The 18,514-nt window shown below is 47.2% G+C and overlaps 1 protein-coding gene and 1 pseudogene across 1 annotated transcript; one reads left to right on the forward strand and one right to left on the reverse strand.

Moving 5' to 3' along the window:
* LOC116981369 overlaps nucleotides 1-18,514 on the forward strand; it is a 63,122-nt pseudogene that overhangs the window by 13,073 nt on the left and 31,535 nt on the right.
* On the reverse strand, nucleotides 4,531-18,432 carry LOC116981368 (interferon-induced protein with tetratricopeptide repeats 5-like). The gene is made up of 3 exons (XM_033034378.1): nucleotides 18,364-18,432; nucleotides 6,493-7,947; nucleotides 4,531-4,969 (listed from the first exon to the last, which is right to left on the reverse strand). The coding sequence occupies exons 1-2, from the start codon at nucleotides 18,366-18,368 to the stop codon at nucleotides 6,516-6,518; spliced, it is 1,437 nt and encodes a 478-aa protein (XP_032890269.1). The 5' UTR covers nucleotides 18,369-18,432; the 3' UTR covers nucleotides 4,531-4,969; nucleotides 6,493-6,515.

An 18,514-nucleotide genomic window follows, 5' to 3' on the forward strand; every position in this document is an offset into this window, starting at 1 on the left:
GCCTAGGAAATACAAAATCACCCATGCCAGAATAATAATCCATTGCCTTGGTCTTACCAGACTCCCCAAATAGTCCCTTAATTGCCCAAATGGGGGGGGGGGGGTCTATAAGATTCTATATATGTTTCTATAAGATACCCCCTCATCCTTCTAAACTCCAGTGATAACAAGCCTAGTCTTTTCAATGTTTCCTCATATGACAGTCCCGCCATCCCAGGGATCAATCTCGTGAACCTACGCTGCACTGCCTCAATCACAAGGATGTCCTTCCTCAAATTAGGAGACCAAAACTGTACACAATACTCCAGATGTGGTCTCACATGAGCCCTCTACAACTGCAGAAGAACCTCTTTACTCCTATACTGAAATCCTCTTGTTATGAAGGCCAACATTCCATTAGCTTTCTTCATTGCCTGCTGTGCTAGGAAATACAAAATCACCCATGCCAGCCAACTTTCAGTGACCGGTGTACAAGGACGCCCAGGTCTCGCTGCACCTCCCCCTTACCTAACCTAACCCCATTGAGATAATAATTGGTAACGGCCCTGCTGTTCCTTTGGATCGATCAGCGACGTGGAGAGGGGGGATGTGTTACATGGGCAACGCCATATGACATTGCCCAGGCTTGCATCCGACCACACATCATGTGCATCACCCATGGTCAGTCATGACCAAGGGGAGCCTACTGCTATATTCTTGATCTGTGATATAAGGTAAGTTAATATTGCAAATGTTCCAAAATTCATACTTACAATTTTAAACACGAGACTGAATGTAATGAATCTAAAGTACAGAACAAGTATCTTCAAACTATTTGCTGACCATGCCACAGATGAAACATCCTAGAATGGCACAAATTGAGCCTGACAATAAACAACATTATTGAGTTTAATATTTTAAGCATACACTCACTGCATCACGACTGATATTGCAATTATGTCCATACTATAGGATGTCTGATACGGCTTTCCGTAGTTTTTCTTAAAGGCGGGAGATGACTCTGCAAGCTTATCAAATTAACGTCCATCCCTATTTAAGATAAATCACCATCAAATAACATAATATTCCACCTTAAATTGTACTTAGACCTGTTGTATTATTGATAGTTTATGTTGTATTATTGATAGTTTATTCAATTTTTCTAATTTCTTTCTTTCTTTCTTTTTTTCTATCTATAAATATGAATAAATAATTAGAGGCAATGTTAATAGGTAACTGATCAAGGAGGATCCCAGCTACTTTGGTAACTGGGTACCTGGAAACCTGGATACTTAATATGTAACAGCTAAACAAAGTCTGTACCGGTTTGGATTATGTTATGCAAATGCCTCTAATAAAAATGTATTAAAAAAAAAAAAAAATTGTACTTAGACCTAAATAGCAATGTTTATTGCACAAATACCACAGGGTTTTTATATGCACTTGCTGATACTTGATCCTAACCACGTGTCAGTCATTGTACCTCTCTCAGGACATGTGCTCTGGGCTTGGCATTGCCCCATGGCATTGGTTTTAATGTAAATTATCAAGTGAACACTATAACTGAATCATGCATGATATCCCTGCATTATAACAGCAAACTATAATTTTGTAGCAAAGTAAAACAACTTACCTCAAACAGACGTAAACAGTGATTCTTTACTGCAAATACTTCCATCCAATGCGATGTTGATGTATTGTTTGGCTGCAGCTAAGGAGAGTTTGTCAACGCATTCAGCCAAATGGCCAAATATATAGAAAGCCAAACAGGACACTCTAACAGTTTATACTGACTATTAGCCTCTTGTCCCTCTTTTCTCATTGAAATGGGTTGTTGTGGAAATGGTCGATAAAGTGGTTAATTTTTTGACATGAGTCACTTTGTGTTCACTAGCCGAAGGTTGTGGTTGATCAGATAAACCTGGTTGAGCTCATATCCTTAATACCTAGACTAGCCTATTTGAGCCCAAGGACTTATTAGGGAGGAGTCTGGTAAGGCCAAGGCAATGGGTTATTATTCTGACATGGGTCATTTTGTATTTCCGAGGCTGTGATTGATCATCTCAACCTGATTTTAGCCGGTACCTTTAATATCTAGGCTAACCTAGATTGGCCCAAGGGCCCATTTAGGGAGTGTGATAGGCCCAATGCTCAGATAATTGTTCTGTCATAGGTCCATTTATATTCCCCAAGGTGTGGTAGATCATTTAAACTTGGTTTTAACTGGTACCCATAATATCTAGGCTAGCCTAGTTGGACAGCAGGGTCTAGGGTGTCCATTTTTGGGGTGTCTGGTACCTGTAGTGCAGCGGACTATTTGTCTGGCGTAACCCATTTTGTACTCTATGAACTCAACTTGTTCATTCAGCATTATTTGTGAGTGGTACCTTGCTCGTCTATATGCTAGTCCATTTCTTAAGCCCTTTGTGGGGGGTCTGGCGGGCCTTTTGCAGCGGGAAAAATGTCTGCCACTTGTGTTACTGATATAGGCGTGGCAGTGAGCACACCATGGTAGTGGATTTAAGTGGTACCTCACTCATCTATTTAGTACGCATTTTTTGGCCCCCTGGGGGGTCCCCCATGTCTACACTCAGTGGGTGGTACCCGGCAGACACCATTTCCGTTCATTTCAGGTGACCCCCTACACACTCCCATGGTCAGACATTGGTACCTAGTTTGTCTAACATAATGTCTCTGGGCTGAAGGTCTATAAGGGGTAGGCCTTTTAGGACTGAGTTGAGGAAAAAACCTTTCACCCAGTGAGTTGTGAATCTGTGGAGTTCTCTGCCACAGAAGGCAGTGGAGGCCAATTCACTGGATGTTTTCAAGAGAGAGTCAGATTTAGCTCTTAGGGCTAAAGGAATCAAGGGATATGGGGAGCAAGCAGTAATGAGTTTAGATGATCAGCCGTGATCATATTCAATGGCGGTGCTGGCTCGAAGGGCCAAATGGCCTACTCCTGCAACTATTTTCTATGTTTCTAGTAGAGCTGCTTATTTGGTCTTCGCTGATCAAGGGGAGGTGTGAGCAGGGAAGACCGTGAACTAAATTGCAACAGGAGACGGAGCGCACGGAACGGAGGCAGCCCACAGCGGCACAGAGTGGTGGAGCAGCGGTGGAGGACTCCTACACCTTCCCTTGGCCAGGCCCACACGGCAACGTCGCCAGGACAACGGGCCTTCATGGCCAGCTGCACCTAAAGCAACTTGGACTTTGAAAACGGCGGCAAAACCACTTGTTAATGGTCTGGGTGGACTATTTCTATACACTTTGCACTTAATCCAGGATTGCAACTCTTCAACCCTGTCTCACACCTTTCACTTTTATCTCCAACCATCTACCTACCCGTCCTTGTTCATCTGTTGCCGACCCCGTTTTATTCTGGCCTATATTTACCTTTGGTTCCCTCCACTATACTTTCAGTCTGAAGCAGGATTCTGACCCGTAACGTCAGCCATCCTTTTTCTCCAGATGTGCTGCCTGACCCGCTGAGTTACTCCAGTACTTTGTGCCTACCTTTGGTGTCAACCAGCATCTGCAGTTCCTTTCTACACATACCTATCAACGGGCCTTTATGACCTGCTGCTCTTAAAGCAACTGGGACTTTGAAAAATGGCGCCAAAACCTGGCGACTCCTGTAAATGGTCTCAGTGGACTATTTCTGTACACTTTGTACTTAATCCAGGATTGGCCTTATATATATAGTAATACTTTGCTGGGCTGTATACAAAAAATTTGTTTTCAATGTACCTCGGTACACGTGACAATAAAGAACCATTGAACAAGCGTAAACTTTATTAATATCGGCTCAAGGCTGAAGTGCAAGTTTTAGACTTTAGAGATACGGCGCGGAAACAGGCCCTTCGGCCGACCGAGTCCTAGCGCACTAACACTATCCTACACACTAGGGACAATTTTACGTCATACCAAAGCCAATTAACCTACAACCCTGTATGACTTTGGAGTGTGGGAGGAAACCGGAGCACCCAGAGAAAACCCACACGGTCACTGAGAGAACGTACAAACTCCGTACAGTCAGCACCCGTAGTCAGGATCGAACCCGGGTCTCTGGCGCTGTAAGGCAGCAACATTACCGCTACCCAACCGTGTAGCCCCTTGAATCCCCTGGAGCTGATCCTGTTCACCTTAGTGTGGACCAAGAAAACCACTTAGACTGCACCGTTGACGCGTAATGATGCACTAGAATTGTCGCATTTTATGAGTGATTTATTCATTACTTTAATGCACAAACTCTGATATTACAGAATGTTAAACAATATTGATCATGAAACGTGCCCCAATGTTCATAACGCTTTAAACAAAAAAGTTGAAACTCGTAATTGTCGGCATTATATCCTAGAAACTAAATCAGATTGCACATCATCGATGGTGCTTCTCACACAAAAATCAGTTCTAACTCCCTCTTTTATAGTTTTGTACCCCTCAGGTTCTCATTAACCCCCCCCCCCCCCCCACCTCACCTTAAGCCTCTGATATATTTCGATAGCATGCAACACAAAGCTCTGCATTGTCCCCCGGTATATGTGACAATAATGAACATAAACCTTAATCCTAAACCTTTAACAGTACACGTGACCATGAACTAAACTGAACTAATCTCCCCTTTGCTCTATCTATTGTACTTGAGTTTAACGGCTGGACTTATGTACAGTATTCTCTGATCCGTTTGGATAGGAAGCAAAACAAAGCTTTTCAGTGTATCTTAGTACACGTGACAACAATAAACTTAATCCTAAACTTTTAACTCCAGAATTTAGTGGACAAACAATTAACGTCCAGGTTAATTTGTGACCATTGAGTAACGGGCTGGGAAATCACTGCTGGTGCCTCTATTCTGACCATCGCATCGGACGCACGTGAAATGGCGTCACGTCCTCCACAACGCAGCTCTGATCCACCTCTGGTTGAATGTGAAGGTTTGTTGAGAGATGGGATCACTGTAGATCAGTCAGAGAAACGGGCACCAAACCTGCAGAAGATCATCAACAAAATGTCATTTCAAGTGTCTCCATTAAGGCACCGCACACAAGCTTGGTCAGACTCTGTAATAATCATGGCATCCAACTCCACAACGCCCTGAAAGTGGCCGCACAAGTAGATCGAGTGGTGAAGAAGGCGTACGGTAAGATGAGGAAGGAAAGTGCAGATGCTGGTTTACACCGAGGATAGACACAAAAGTCGGCAGGGCCGGCGGTTGAAGCTCCCCTCCAGGGGTGATGGAGTCCTCGCCGGGCCCGCGGTAGAAGTTGGCCGCGGGCCGGCATTCGGAGCTTCTTCTCCCCCCCGGGTCTCCCACGAGTGATCCCGGGCTGCAGACACCGCGCCAGCTGGAGCTCTGCAGACTGCGGCTTCAGGCTGCCGGCTGCCGCGGGCCAGCAAAGCGGAACGCTCCCCTCCAGCGAGCCCCAGCGAGGGCTCACCCGCTCCACGGCGAGAGTCCACGCTGCGCCCGCCGCTGAAGTCCCGGGCGCGTCTCCGGGAAAGGCCGCGCCGATCCTGATTGTTAGGCCACGGGGGAGGCGACCTGGAAAAAGTCGCCTCTCCATGGAGGAGGCGGCCAAAACGGTTTCCCCCTCAGCCCCCCCACACCACCCCCCACACAAAACACACAAAGAAACATTAAAAACATACTTTAAGACATACTAAAAAAATAAAAAAGGTTGAAAAAACTGACACGCTGCTGACAGGGCTGCCGCCAGTGCAATTATCGTATTGAATGGCGGTGCAGGCTCGAAGGGCCGAATGGCCAACTCCTGTACCTATTTTCTATGTTTCTATGAAGGCCAAAGTGCCAAAAGTGTTTTTGACCACCTTATCTACCTGCGATTCGACCTTCAAGGAACCATGCACCTGTACTCTGCGATCCCTCTGCTCTACAACACTACCCAGAGGCCTAACATTTACTGTGTAGGTCTTGCCCTTGTTCGAAGTTCCAAAATGCAGCACCTCACACTTCTCTGTATTAAATTCCATCAACCATTCCTCCGCCCACCTGGCCAATCGATCAAGATCCTGCTGCAATCTTTCACAACCATCTTCACTATCTGCAAAACCACTAACTTTTGTATCAGTCAGGGAGGCATGATGCATCTTTATCGGACTTTGGTTATTTGGAGTTAATTTGGAGTATCACATGTAGTTCAGGGCGCCCCATTGCTGCAAGGATGTGGAGGCTTTGGAAAGGGTGCAGAGGAGGTTCCTGGACTAGAGGGTATTGGCTACAGGAGATGTGCGGGGCATGTTTTTTTTACACAGAGGGCTGTGTGCGTCCGGAACTTGCTGCCGTGAGTGGTGGTTGAGGCACGATTGTGGCATTTGACAGACTTTTGAATTGGCCGATGGATATGCAGGGAATGGAGACAGATAGGATTTGGTCTTGGCATCGTGTTCTGCACAGACACCGTGGGCCGAAGGGCCTGTTCCTGCGCTGTACTGTGTTACGTTCTATGTTCTAGTGAGGAATGGTTGAGGAAGGACCTTTCTCGCCCTTACCTCCTGGTCCTGGTATCTCCAGCCTAAGTAGAAGGGCGCAATTCACGAAGAGCGCTGAGATATTCTTCGTTGCCACGATCCCACCGCAAGGCCTTTTCATAGCATTCAACAGCTTCAGAATTCTCCCCGGCTTCTCGGTGAAGAAACCCCAGGATACCCCAGGCTCTGCTGTTGTTCGGGTTCCTGGTAATTTGCCTTCTTGCAATCTTCTCCAACTTAGTGCAACAAGTTTTCCAATTTTCCGTGCAGCGCTGGATTTTAAGGCCTTCCATAAAATGGTGGATGGCGTTTGATTCAGATTTGGTGTGATGCTGTTCATATAATCCAAGCTGTAACTCTATTGCCTGCTTTTCATCTGGAATAACATCCTTTAAACTCCGGAGGATGTTGTATATCTCCACCGCTTTATCTGATTCACCATTCATTAAGCAGATCCTGGCAAAATCCAGCTTTGCAAATACATCCGATGGCTTCAGTTGAAATGCCGTTCCAAAATGGTGCTTGCAATGGTTGATCAACACAGCCTTCACACCTGGGTCTCGACTGCCTTGATTTTCACGCAGAGCCAATAGCTTGTTCCTGTAACAGATACCCATTTGATGGTGCAAGAAGGAAGAGCGCGGAGTGAATTCTAAGGCTTTCTTCAACAGCTCTATCGCTTTATCAACATCGTGCTGTTTCCTGTAAAACTTTGCTGCATAGCGGAGCACATATGAATCTGGGCTTGTCCGCAACGCTTCTTCAACCAATTCATTCGCTTCTGCCTGTTGCCGGAATGCTTGGAGCCTGAGGGCCAGCATCACCCTGGCCACAGATTCACCCGGATCGAGCTCCAGCACCCGTCTCAGCTGTCTCACCGACTGACTCACTTCGGGTTTTTTCAGGATCCCGGAAATCGATTCCAGACGGTACAGAGCGGTGGCGTAGCCCATGTTCCACTCCGTGTTGTCGGGATCTTCCTCCAGAGTCTTGGCGAAACATTCCTTCGCCTCCTCGTAGCACTGAGAGCGGGAGCTCAGCAAAGACCACCCCTTCTCCCCCAACACCTCGGGCACCATTGCCGTGACGTGCGGGCCCTGTGTGAGAGGGCCACACATCACCTCCAGCTTGTCGAGGTAGGACTGGGCCTCGCTGAGTTGCCCCATGTGGTAATGCAACCAGGCCCGGTTGCCATGGGTGACGATGCTCCTCCTCTCAAATCCATCCCCGTGGATCTCCCTCAGATGTCTCTCCGCCTCCTCTAAGTCACGGAGAGCTTCTTCGCAGTTGCCCTGCAGGTAGTTGATGTAAGCCAGCTGGTTGTGCGGCACGCCTTGGTGCTTCCCGCCGATGATAATCGAACCCTGCAACCTCTGCTTCACATCGTCCAGGTCACTGTCGTATATCTGTGGGCCCCACGTGAAGTGGCACTGAAGCTGGCCGAGCTTCACCAACAAGGACTCCCTCAGTGTGTCGCTGCAAGAGAGCACAAGGTGATCAATGGGACAACACACAAAAAGCTGGAGTAGCTCAGTGGGTCAGGCATAATCAAGGATGAGTCGCACCCTGGTCACTCCCTTTCCTACCCTCACCCAACGGGCAAGAGGCACAGAAGTGTGAAAACGCACACCTCCAGATTCAGGGACAGTTTCTTCCAAGCTGTTATCAGGCAACTGAACCATCCTATCACCAACTAGAGAGAGGTCCTGACCTTCCAGCTACCTCAGTCTATCTATGATCGGACTTTACCTTGGACTAAACGTTACTCCCTTTATCCTGGATCTGTGCATTGTGGACAGCTTGATTGTAATCATGTATAGACATTCTGCTGAATGAATAGCACAAAGCAAAAAAAGCTCATGTTTTAGCTGCATTTCAGCTCCACCCTCCTGATCTTAGGTTTCCCGGTACGGAGGAGGAGGTTCGGTCGCTTGGTCATGCTGGAGGAAGGGGGACCTCCATGTCGGTTTGCCCCTGGACCTGACCAAGATGGCCGCTCACATGTCCCAGCAACGGACAGTCGAGGGTTCTGCCTGAGTCGACCGCCTGCCCCACTTCCGGGCCTACGTCCGGGACTCGTGAGGCCTTCCGTGAGCACTGATTGCCATGAAGGAGGGAAGGAGGGGTTAGGTGCATCGTGGATAAGAATGACAACACTGTAATGATAACAATGCTTGTCTGTACGGAGTTTGTACGTTCTCCCCGTGACCTGCGTAGGTTTAATGCGAGAGCAACAGCAGGAGGAGATTAGCAAGAGATCAGACTGATTGGCTTTAGCCCGAGTGGGAGGAGAGAAGTGAGTCAGAGGGGTGAAAGCAGTTGAAAAGTAGAAACTAAGCACAGGCAGACTTTACTCAGAACTGCTGTAGTTTTGGGAGCAACAGCAGGAGGAGTTTAGCAAGAGATCAGACTGATTGGCTCTAGCCCGATTGGAAGGAGAGAAGTGAGTCAGAGGGGTGAAAACAGTTGAAAAGTAAAAGCCAAGCACAGGCAGACTTTACTCAGAACCAAAGATCCTATAGCGGAGCAATATATTTTTAATGTTTTTTAAATCATTTCTTTTTAAATGTCTCACAAGCAGTGTTTGGGTTGATTTTGTAGTAACCGGAACCGACCCGACTCGCAGGGTAATTGACATTGTGGGGGAAGTTTTTGTGAGCGATATAGGGTTAGATTCATAATTGTTAGTTCATAATTCTGTTAATTCTTGTTAAAGAATAAAATGTTTATAAACACACATACATGAATGTGATATAAATGTATATAATCATATAACACACACAATTATATTTCTTCTGATCCAATGATGAACTTTATTTCAGACTAGACAAGGGACATTAAATAAGAAACATTGTAAACCTCCCCGCAACTTCACACACACTAGGCCTTATCCCCTCTCCCCCCCCCCCCCGGCACTCCCTCGCCTGCCCCCACACTACAATGTCTCCCCCCCTCCTATGCCCCTCTCCCCGCTGCCCCGGGCCCCGCACTCCCTCTCCCCGGGCCCCACACCCCCTCTCCCCGGGCCCCACACTCCCTCTCCCCGGGCCCCACACCCCCTCTCCCCGGGCCCCACACTCCCTCTCCCCGGGCCCCCCACTCCCTCTCCCCGGGCCCCACACCCCCTCTCCCTCTCCCCGGGCCCCACACACACCCTCTCCCCGGGCCCCACACACACTCCCTCTCCCCGGGCCCCACACCCCTCTCCCTCTCCCCGGGCCCCACACTCCCTCTCCCTCTCCCCGTGCCCACCCCCCCTCTCCCCGGGGCCCCGCACCCCCTCTCCCCTGGCCCCACACTCCCTCTCCCCGGGCCCCACACGCCCCTCTCCCCTCTCCCCTGTCCCCACCACTCCCTCTCCCCGTGCCCCACACCCCCTCTCCCTCTCCCCGGGCCCCACACCCCCTCTCCCCGGGCCCCACGCTCCCTCTCCCCGGGCCCCGCACTCCCTCTCCCCGGGCCCCACACTCCCTCTCCCCGGGCCCCACACTCCCTCTCCCCGGGCCCCACACTCCCTCTCCCCGGGCCCCACACTCCCTCTCCCCGGGCCCCGCACTCCCTCTCCCCGGACCCCACACTCCCTCTCCCCGGGCCCCGCACTCCCTCTCCCCGGGACGCGCACGCCCTTTCCCGCTGCCCCGGGCCGCGCACCCCCTCTCCCCGGGCCGCGCACTCCTTCTCCCCGCTGCCCCGGGCCGCGCACTCCCTCTCCCCACTGCGGATTCAATCTTTGGCCGGAAGCAAGATGGCGGAACAAGATGGCGGAACAAGATGGCTGGGGCTGGTTGCTAAAATGAGTCATATAATCACCCATGAATCCGCCCATGAGCGTACTACACGTTTGCGTGAGAGTAACCCATCTTGCTCTGCTATAGGATCTTTGCTCAGAACTGCTGCAGCTTTGAGAGCAACAGCAGGAGGAGATTAGCAAGAGATACGACTGATTGGCTCAAGCCCGAGTGGGAGGAGAGAAGTGTCAGTGCCAGGAAAACAGTTGAAAACTGAGGAATTTGGTTTGTAAATTGATAAATCAGGCAATGTATCAGTCAATTTAAGCAAGACTGCTCTTGGGGAGCGGCAGTGATGAGCGGCCTTGTGAGGGAAGTGCCCTGTGAGAAAAGTGAGAGTCTTTGGCTCGAGAGTCTTCGGAGAGGAGACCACGCAATACGCTTGAGAGGTAGAGACGAAAGAAGGAGATGTCAGGCAAGCTGATCCAGTGCGATGCTTGCAGTATGTGGGAGGTCAAGGACACCGCTGGTGCCTCTGGCTGCTACAAATGCGAGACGTGCACCCAGGTAGAGCTCCTGAAGGACCGTGTTGGGGAACTGGAGAAGCAAGTGGATGACCTCCGGTTCGTCCGAGAAACGGAGTCGTTCCTCGACAAGTCCTACAGTAAGATTGTTACACCTAAGGTACTGGAAGAGAGAAGGTGGGAGACAGTGAGAAAGGGAGGGAAGCATGGAATGCCAACGTCCCCGGGTGTTGTACCTCTTGTGAACAGGTTCACCCACTTAGAAGCTGTCGGGACAGAAGACGTGTTTACACTGAGCGGCGGACTGGCTTGCGATGCGAATAGGGCTGTTGAGCCAAATCCAAAAATGCCTAAGGCAGGCAACGCCATTGTAATGGGAGACTCCATTGCGAGAGGTACGGACAGGGGTTTCTGCGGCAACAGACGGGATGCGAGGATGGTGTGCTGCCTTCCTGGTGCCCGGATCCAGGATGTCACGGACAGAGTGCAGAAAATCCTCAAGGGCGAAGGTGAACATCCGGAAGTGGTAGTGCATGTCGGCACAAACGATGTGGGAAAGAAGGGGATGAATATTCTGCAGCGTGACTTTAGAGAGCTCGGAAAAATGCTGAAAAGCAGGACCTCCAGGGTTGTTATCTGCAGTTTGCTTCCAGTTCCTCATGCTGGCGAGAGCAGGAACAGGGAGATACGGGACCTGAACGTGTGGCTGAGGAACTGGTGCACGAGGCAGGGATTTAGATTCTTAGATCACTGGGATCTGTTTTGGGGTAAGGGAGAACTGTACAAAAGGGATGGATTGCATCTTAACAGGTGTGGGACCAGCATTCTGGCAGGCAGGTTTGCCACTGCTACACGAGTGGTTTTAAACTGAATAAGGGGGGTGGGGTGTCGAATGGGATAGTGGAGGATGGAGTTAAAGGGAAAGGGTTTCTTAAATGTGTGAGCGTAGAGACAGAGGGGTGTAAAATGAGGGTAGAAGCAATAGGTAGCAAGGTGAAAACTAAAAGTGGCAGGCCGGCAAATCCAGGGCAAAAATCAAAAAGGGCCACTTTTCAGCATAATAGTATAAGGGGTAAGAGTGTTGTAAAAACAAGCCTGAAGGCTTTGTGTCTCAATGCAAGGAGCATTCGTAATAAGGTGGATGAGTTGAATGTGCAGATAGCTATTAATGACTATGATATAGTTGGGATCACGGAGACATGGCTCCAGGGTGACCAAGGCTGGGAGCGGAACATCCAGGGATATTCAATATTCAGGAGGGATAGACAGAAAGGGAAAGGAGGTGGGGTAGCTGGTTAGAGAGCAGATTAACGCAATAGAAAGGAAGGACATTAGCTTTGAGGATGTGGAATCGATATGGGTAGAGCTGCGAAACACTAAGGGGCAGAAAACGCTAGTGGGAGTTGTGTACAGGCCACCTAACAGTAGTAGTGGAGTTGGGGATGGCATCAAACAGGAAATTAGAAATGCGTGCAACAAAGGTAAAACTGTTATAATGGGTGACTTCAATCTACATATAGATTGGGTGAATCAAATTGGCAAGGGTGCTGAGGAAGAGTATTTCTTGGAATGTATGCGGGTTAGTTTTCTAAACCAACATGTAGAGGAACCAACGAGAGAGCAGGCTATTCTAGACTGGGTATTGAGTAATGAGGAAGGGTTAGTTAGCAGTCTTGTTGTGCGTGGCCCCTTGGGCAAGAGTGACCATAATATGGTTGAGTTTATCATTAGGATGGAGAGTGACATCGTTAATTCAGAAACAAGGGTCCTGAACTTAAAGAAAGGTAACTTTGAGGGTATGAGACGTGAATTGGCCAAGATAGACTGGCGATTGATTCTTAATGGGTTGACGGTGGATATGCAATGGAAGGCATTTAAAGACTGCATGGATGAACTACAACAATTGTTCATCCCAGTTTGGCAAAAAAATAAATCAGGGAAGGTAGTGCATCTGTGGATAACAAGGGAAATCAGGGATAGTATCAAAACAAAAGATGAAGCGTACAAATTAGCCAGAAAAAGCAGCCTACCAGAGGACTGGGAGAAATTCAGAGACCAGCAGAGGAGGACAAAGGGCTTAATTAGGAAAGGGAAAATAGATTATGAAAGAAAACTGGCAGGGAACATAAAAACTGACTGCAAAAGCTTTTATAGATATGTGAAGAGAAAAAAATTAGTTAAAACAAATGTAGGTCCCTTGCAGTCTGAAACGGGTGAATTGATCATGTGGAACAATGACATGGCAGACCAATTGAATAACTACTTTGGTTCTGTCTTCACTAAGGAAGACATAAAAAATCAGCCGGAAATAGCTGGGGACCGGGGGTCAAATGAGATGGAGGAACTGAGTGAAATCCAGGTTAGCCGGGAAGTGGTGTTAGGTAAATTGAATGGGTTAAAGGCCGATAAATCCCCAGGGCCAGATAGGCTGCATCCGAGAGTACTTAAGGAAGTAGCCCCAGAAATAGTGGATGCATTAGTGATAATTTTTCAAAACTTTAGATTCTGGAGCAGTTCCTGAGGATTGGAGGGTAGCTAATGTAACACCACTTTTTAAAAAGGGAGGGAGAGAGAAAACGGGGAATTACAGACCAGTTAGTCTAACGTCGGTAGTGGGGAAACTGCTAGAATCAGTTAGTAAAGATGGGATAGCAGCACATTTGGAAAGTGGTGAAATCATTGGACAAAGTCAGCATGGATTTATGAAGGGTAAATTATGTCTGACGAATCTTATAGAATTTTTCGAGGATGTAACTAGTAGAGTGGATAAGGGAGAACCAGTGGATGTGTTATATCTGGGCTTTCGACAAGGTCCCACATAAGAGATTAGTATACAAATTTAAAGCACACGGTATTGGGGGTTCAGTTTTGATGTGGATAGAGAACTGGTTGGCAGACAGGAAGCTAAGAGTAGGAGTAAACGGGTCCTTTTCACAATGGCAGGCGGTGACTAGTGGGTTACCGCAAGGCTCGGTTCTGGGACCCCAGCTATTTACGATATATATTAATGATTTGGAGGAGGGAATTTAATGCAACAGCTCCAAGTTTGCGGATGACACGAAGCTGGGGGCAGTGTTAGCTGGGAGGAGGATGCTAGGAGGCTGCAAGGTGACTTGGATAGGCTGGGTGAGTGGGCAAATGCATGGCAGATGCAGTATAATGTGGATAAATGTGAGGTTATCCACTTTGGTGGCAAAAACAGGAAAGTAGATTATTATCTGAATGGTGGCCGATTAGGAAAGGGGGAGATGCAACGAGACCTGGGTGTCATGGTACACCAGTCATTAAAAGTAGGCATGCAGGTGCAGCAGGCAGTGAAGAAGGCGAATGGTATGTTAGCATTCATAGCAAAAGGATTTGAGTATAGGAGCAGGGAGGTTCTACTGCAGTTGTACAGGGTCTTGGTGAGACCACACCTGGAGTATTGCATACAGTTTTGGTCTCCTAATCTGAGGAAAGACATTCTTGCCATAGAGGGAGTACAGAGAAGGTTCACCAGACTGATTTCTGGGATGTCAGGACTTTCATATGAAGAAAGACTGGATAGACTCGGTTTGTACTCTCTAGAATTTAGAAGTTTGAGGGGGGATCTTATAGAAACTTACATGATTCTTAACGGGTTGGACAGGCTAGATGCAAGAAGATTGTTCCCAATGTTGGGGAAGTCCAGAACAAGGGGTCACAGTTTAAGGATAAGGGGGAAATCTTTTAGGACCGAGATGAGGAAAACTTTTTTCACACAGAGAGTGGTGAATCTCTGGAATTCTCTGCCGCAGAAGGTAGTTGAGGCCAGTTCATTGGCTGTATTTAAGAGGGAGTTAGATGTTCCCCTTGTGGCTAAAGGGATCAGGGGGTATGGAGAGAAGGCAGGTACAGGATACTGAGTTGGATGATCAGCCATGATCATATTGAATGGCGGTGCAGGCTCGAAGGGCAGAATGGCCTACTCCTGCACCTATTTTCTATGTTTCTATATCCAGTTTCCTCCCACACTCCAAAGACTTGCAGGCTTGTAATTGTAGGCTGATAGTTTTGTTTAGTTTAGTTTAGTTTATAGATACAATGTGGAAACAGGCCCTTCGTCCCACCGGGTCTGCACAGACCCCGGTGCGATCCGCGCACACTAACACTATCCTACACACACTAGGGTCAATTTACATATGTACCAAGCCAATTAACCTACATACCTGTACGTCTTTGGAGTGTGGGAGGAAACCGAAGATCTTGTAGAAAACCCACGCATGTCATGGGGAGAACGAACGAACTCCGTACAGTCAGCAGCCGTAGTCGGGATCGAACCCAGTTCTCCGGCGCTTCAAGCACTGTAAGGCAGCAACCCCACTGCTGTGCCACCGTGGCCGCCCAGGCTTGGTATAATTGTAAATTGTCCCTAGTGTGTGTAGGATGGTGTAAAAGCGCAGGGATCACTGGTCGGCACGGACTTGGTGGGCCGAAGGTCCTGTTTCCACGCTGTATCTCTAAACTAAACTAAACATTAACATTGTAGGTTATACAGCAGCTTTTGCTCAAGAAGGTCTTCCTTAATGTGTAGGAAGGAACAGCGGATGCTGGCTTAAAACCGAAGACAGACACCAAAAGCTGGAGTAACTCAGCGGCTCAGGCAGCATCTCTGGGGAAAAGAAGAGGTGACGATGCTCTGCTTTGCTTCCAGTACCTCGTGCTACTGAGGGAAGGAACAGGGAGATAGGGGAGCTGAATGTGTGGCTGAGGTGTTGGTGCAGGGGGCAGGGATTTAGATTTCTAGATCACTGGGATCTCTTCTGGGGCAGGGGTGACCTGGACAACAGGGACGGGTTGCACCTTAATTGGAGGGGGACCGCATTCTGGCAGGCAGCTTTGCTAATGCTGCACGGGTGGGTTTAAACTATACAGTGGGGGGGGTGGAGACAACAACGTGGAAGTGCATGCGTGCAGTTAACGGGAAAGAGAGTGTAGAAAGGTCACGTTTAAACTAACAGGGCAGGGGGGTGGGAACCAATGTAATAGACAATAGGTGCAGAAGGCCATTCGGCCCTTCGAGCCAGCACCGCCATTCAATGTGATCATGGCTGATCATCCACAATCATTATCCCATTCCTGCCAACTCCCCCGACTCCGCTATCTTTCAGAACCCTATCTAGCTCTCTCTTGAAAGTATCCAGAGAACCGGGCTACACCGCCCACCAAGGCAGAGAATTCCACAAACTCACAACTCTCTTTGAGAAAAAATATTTCCTCATCTCCGTTCTAAATGTCTTATCCCTTATTCTTAAACTGTGGCCCCTGGCTCTGGACTCCACCAACATTGGGAGAATGTTTCCTGCCTTTAGTGTGTCCAAACCCTTTATAATCTTATATGTTTCTATAAGATGCCCTCTCATCCTTCTAAATTCCAGTGAAGACAAGCCCAGTTCCGCCATCCCGGGAATTAACCTGGTGAACCAACACTGCACTCACTCAAAAGCAAGAATGTCCTTCCTCAAATTAGGAGACCAAAATTGCACACAATACACAAGGTGTGGCCTCCAACTGGCCAACATGCTGGAGTTGATTATTAAAAATGTTATAACAGCGCATTTGGAAAGCAGTGACAGGAGTGCAGCGTAGGTTCACCAGGTTAATCCCCGGGATGGCGGGACTGACATATGATGAAAGAATGGGTCAACTGGGCTTGTATTCACTAGAATTTAGAAGGATGAGAGGAAATCTTATAGAAACATATAAGATTATAAAGGGTTTGGACACACTAGAGGCAGGAAACATTTTCCCAATGTTGGTGGAGTCCAGAGCCAGGGGCCACAGTTTAAGAATAAGGGATAAGACATTTAGAACGGAGATGAGGAAACATTTTTTCTCAAAGAGAGATGTGAGTTTGTGGATTTCTCTGCCTCGGCGGGCTGTGTAGCCCGGTTCTCTGGATACTTTCAAGAGAGAGCTAGATAGGGTTCTGAATGATAGCGGAGTCGGGGGAGATGGCAGGAACGGGATAATGATTGTGGATGATCAGCCATGATCACATTGAATGGCGGCGGCAGACTTCCTCGGGCTGCCAGCTGCTGAAGAATAATCGATCCGACTTCCATTCCCGATTTTATTTTTTTAATCGCAAGACAATTTAATAATTTAATTTAAATAAAATGCGACTTCTAACGCCCTCAACGCCTACAATGTGACGGATCGCAAGAACGGGGCAAAATAAAGGGTAACTCGTCTCTTTTACATATAAACTTGCTTCTTGGGATGGCTTTAATCTGATTTTACGTTGCGAAAATGTAATTTGGGCACCATACGAACCGGCAGTGTTTTTCCTGCCGATATGGAGTTCAAATTCACCGCAACCCCAACTTTCCAATCGATCGCGTTCCAGAAAAACCCACTCGCAAGATGATTTAAATGCTCTTTTTCTTGGACAATCATCTCATAAGAGCATCTAAATCGTCTATATTTTGTGTTATAGTCCACCCATATTCAATATTTTTATACTAAATATCAGTTTTAGTCCCATGGATTGTGCAAAAAAATTAAAATGTTGATTATATTGAGTGGATGTTTCTAGATTAATTTATGGGAATTAAACATCAAATTCCTTCCATCTGGCATATGAATTCATGACAGTGAGATTTAAAATCATGTTATATCGTGAATTCTCGTGTGAATGGGATTAGTTTGTTATTTGGATACTTAGGCTATTTAAAAAAATATATCCTTTTCTTAAGAAATGGAATCTACAGACTATTCTTAATGGGAAAGTAGTGGGCAGAAAGGCATGTCATGCGTGGTTTGAACAGCAAAAACTTGTAGTTTACAATGCCAAAATTGAAAAGTTGAGGAAAAACAAGATGTACAGAGTTGCTTATTGGTTACAATCTGAGGAGTATGATGATGCTACTGATTATGATATGCCAATGTACCAGCTAGCAACTGATCTTCTCCATAAAGAGTTGGTCTATTGTTAGAAATTGTAATTTATTTACCTATCTGTTACGGACTTACAGCGTATAATACAATAATATTAAAGTTCTGATCTTGAGAATATCACATTTTTGAATTTTCAAGGCAGTCTGGGTGTTTTTACTATTTCCGTCACAACGGGCAATTTTGTAATTAGCTACAATTAGGTAATTAACTAATTAGATGCTTTAATTTCAGGTCATCCAAGTAAGATGTTTTATATTTGTTTCAGAATGCTTCAATCTACATTAACTGAAAATTTCATTCAGTTCTGTTAATTTTTAAGGAAGGTTATGGGTTTTGACTGTCCTCGATCACAGCTTTTGTGTTGTCAATGGAAAAGCAATAGGGAACAAGATGCTAATTTCCGAGTATGAAAATGGCAATAACTTTTTTAATACAGAAGATATGAAAGTGAATTAGGCGTCAAATTAAACTTCTTTTTATGCTTTATCTGATGGGATAAATTGCAGACTTGATTTTTTAAATCTCAAAATTTTGTAACACTGCTAGTTAATGTGCGGGGATCGCTGGTCGGGGCGGACTAGGTGAGCCGGAGGTGCTGTTTACGCGCTGTATCTCTAAAGACTAAAAACTAAGCTTCTCTACTCATCCACCTAATGTCAGCAACAGTGCCTGAGAAGGTCCTGATCCCCGATATCACTGTGCAAAGTGAAGATGTCCCTTACCTCATGCTGCTGTTCAGGAATCTGTCTTCCTCCCGAGAACTGGCTGGACCAGAGACAGTGGACGGTGTTTTTATAGTCCACTGGATGGGCTGAGTCCAAATAGTTCACTCCCTGAAAGTGGAAATGAAACTGAAACTGGAAACAGGAACAA

The sequence above is a fragment of the Amblyraja radiata genome, chromosome 15, assembly GCF_010909765.2.
Source record: "Amblyraja radiata isolate CabotCenter1 chromosome 15, sAmbRad1.1.pri, whole genome shotgun sequence".
Lineage (NCBI taxonomy): Eukaryota > Metazoa > Chordata > Chondrichthyes > Rajiformes > Rajidae > Amblyraja > Amblyraja radiata.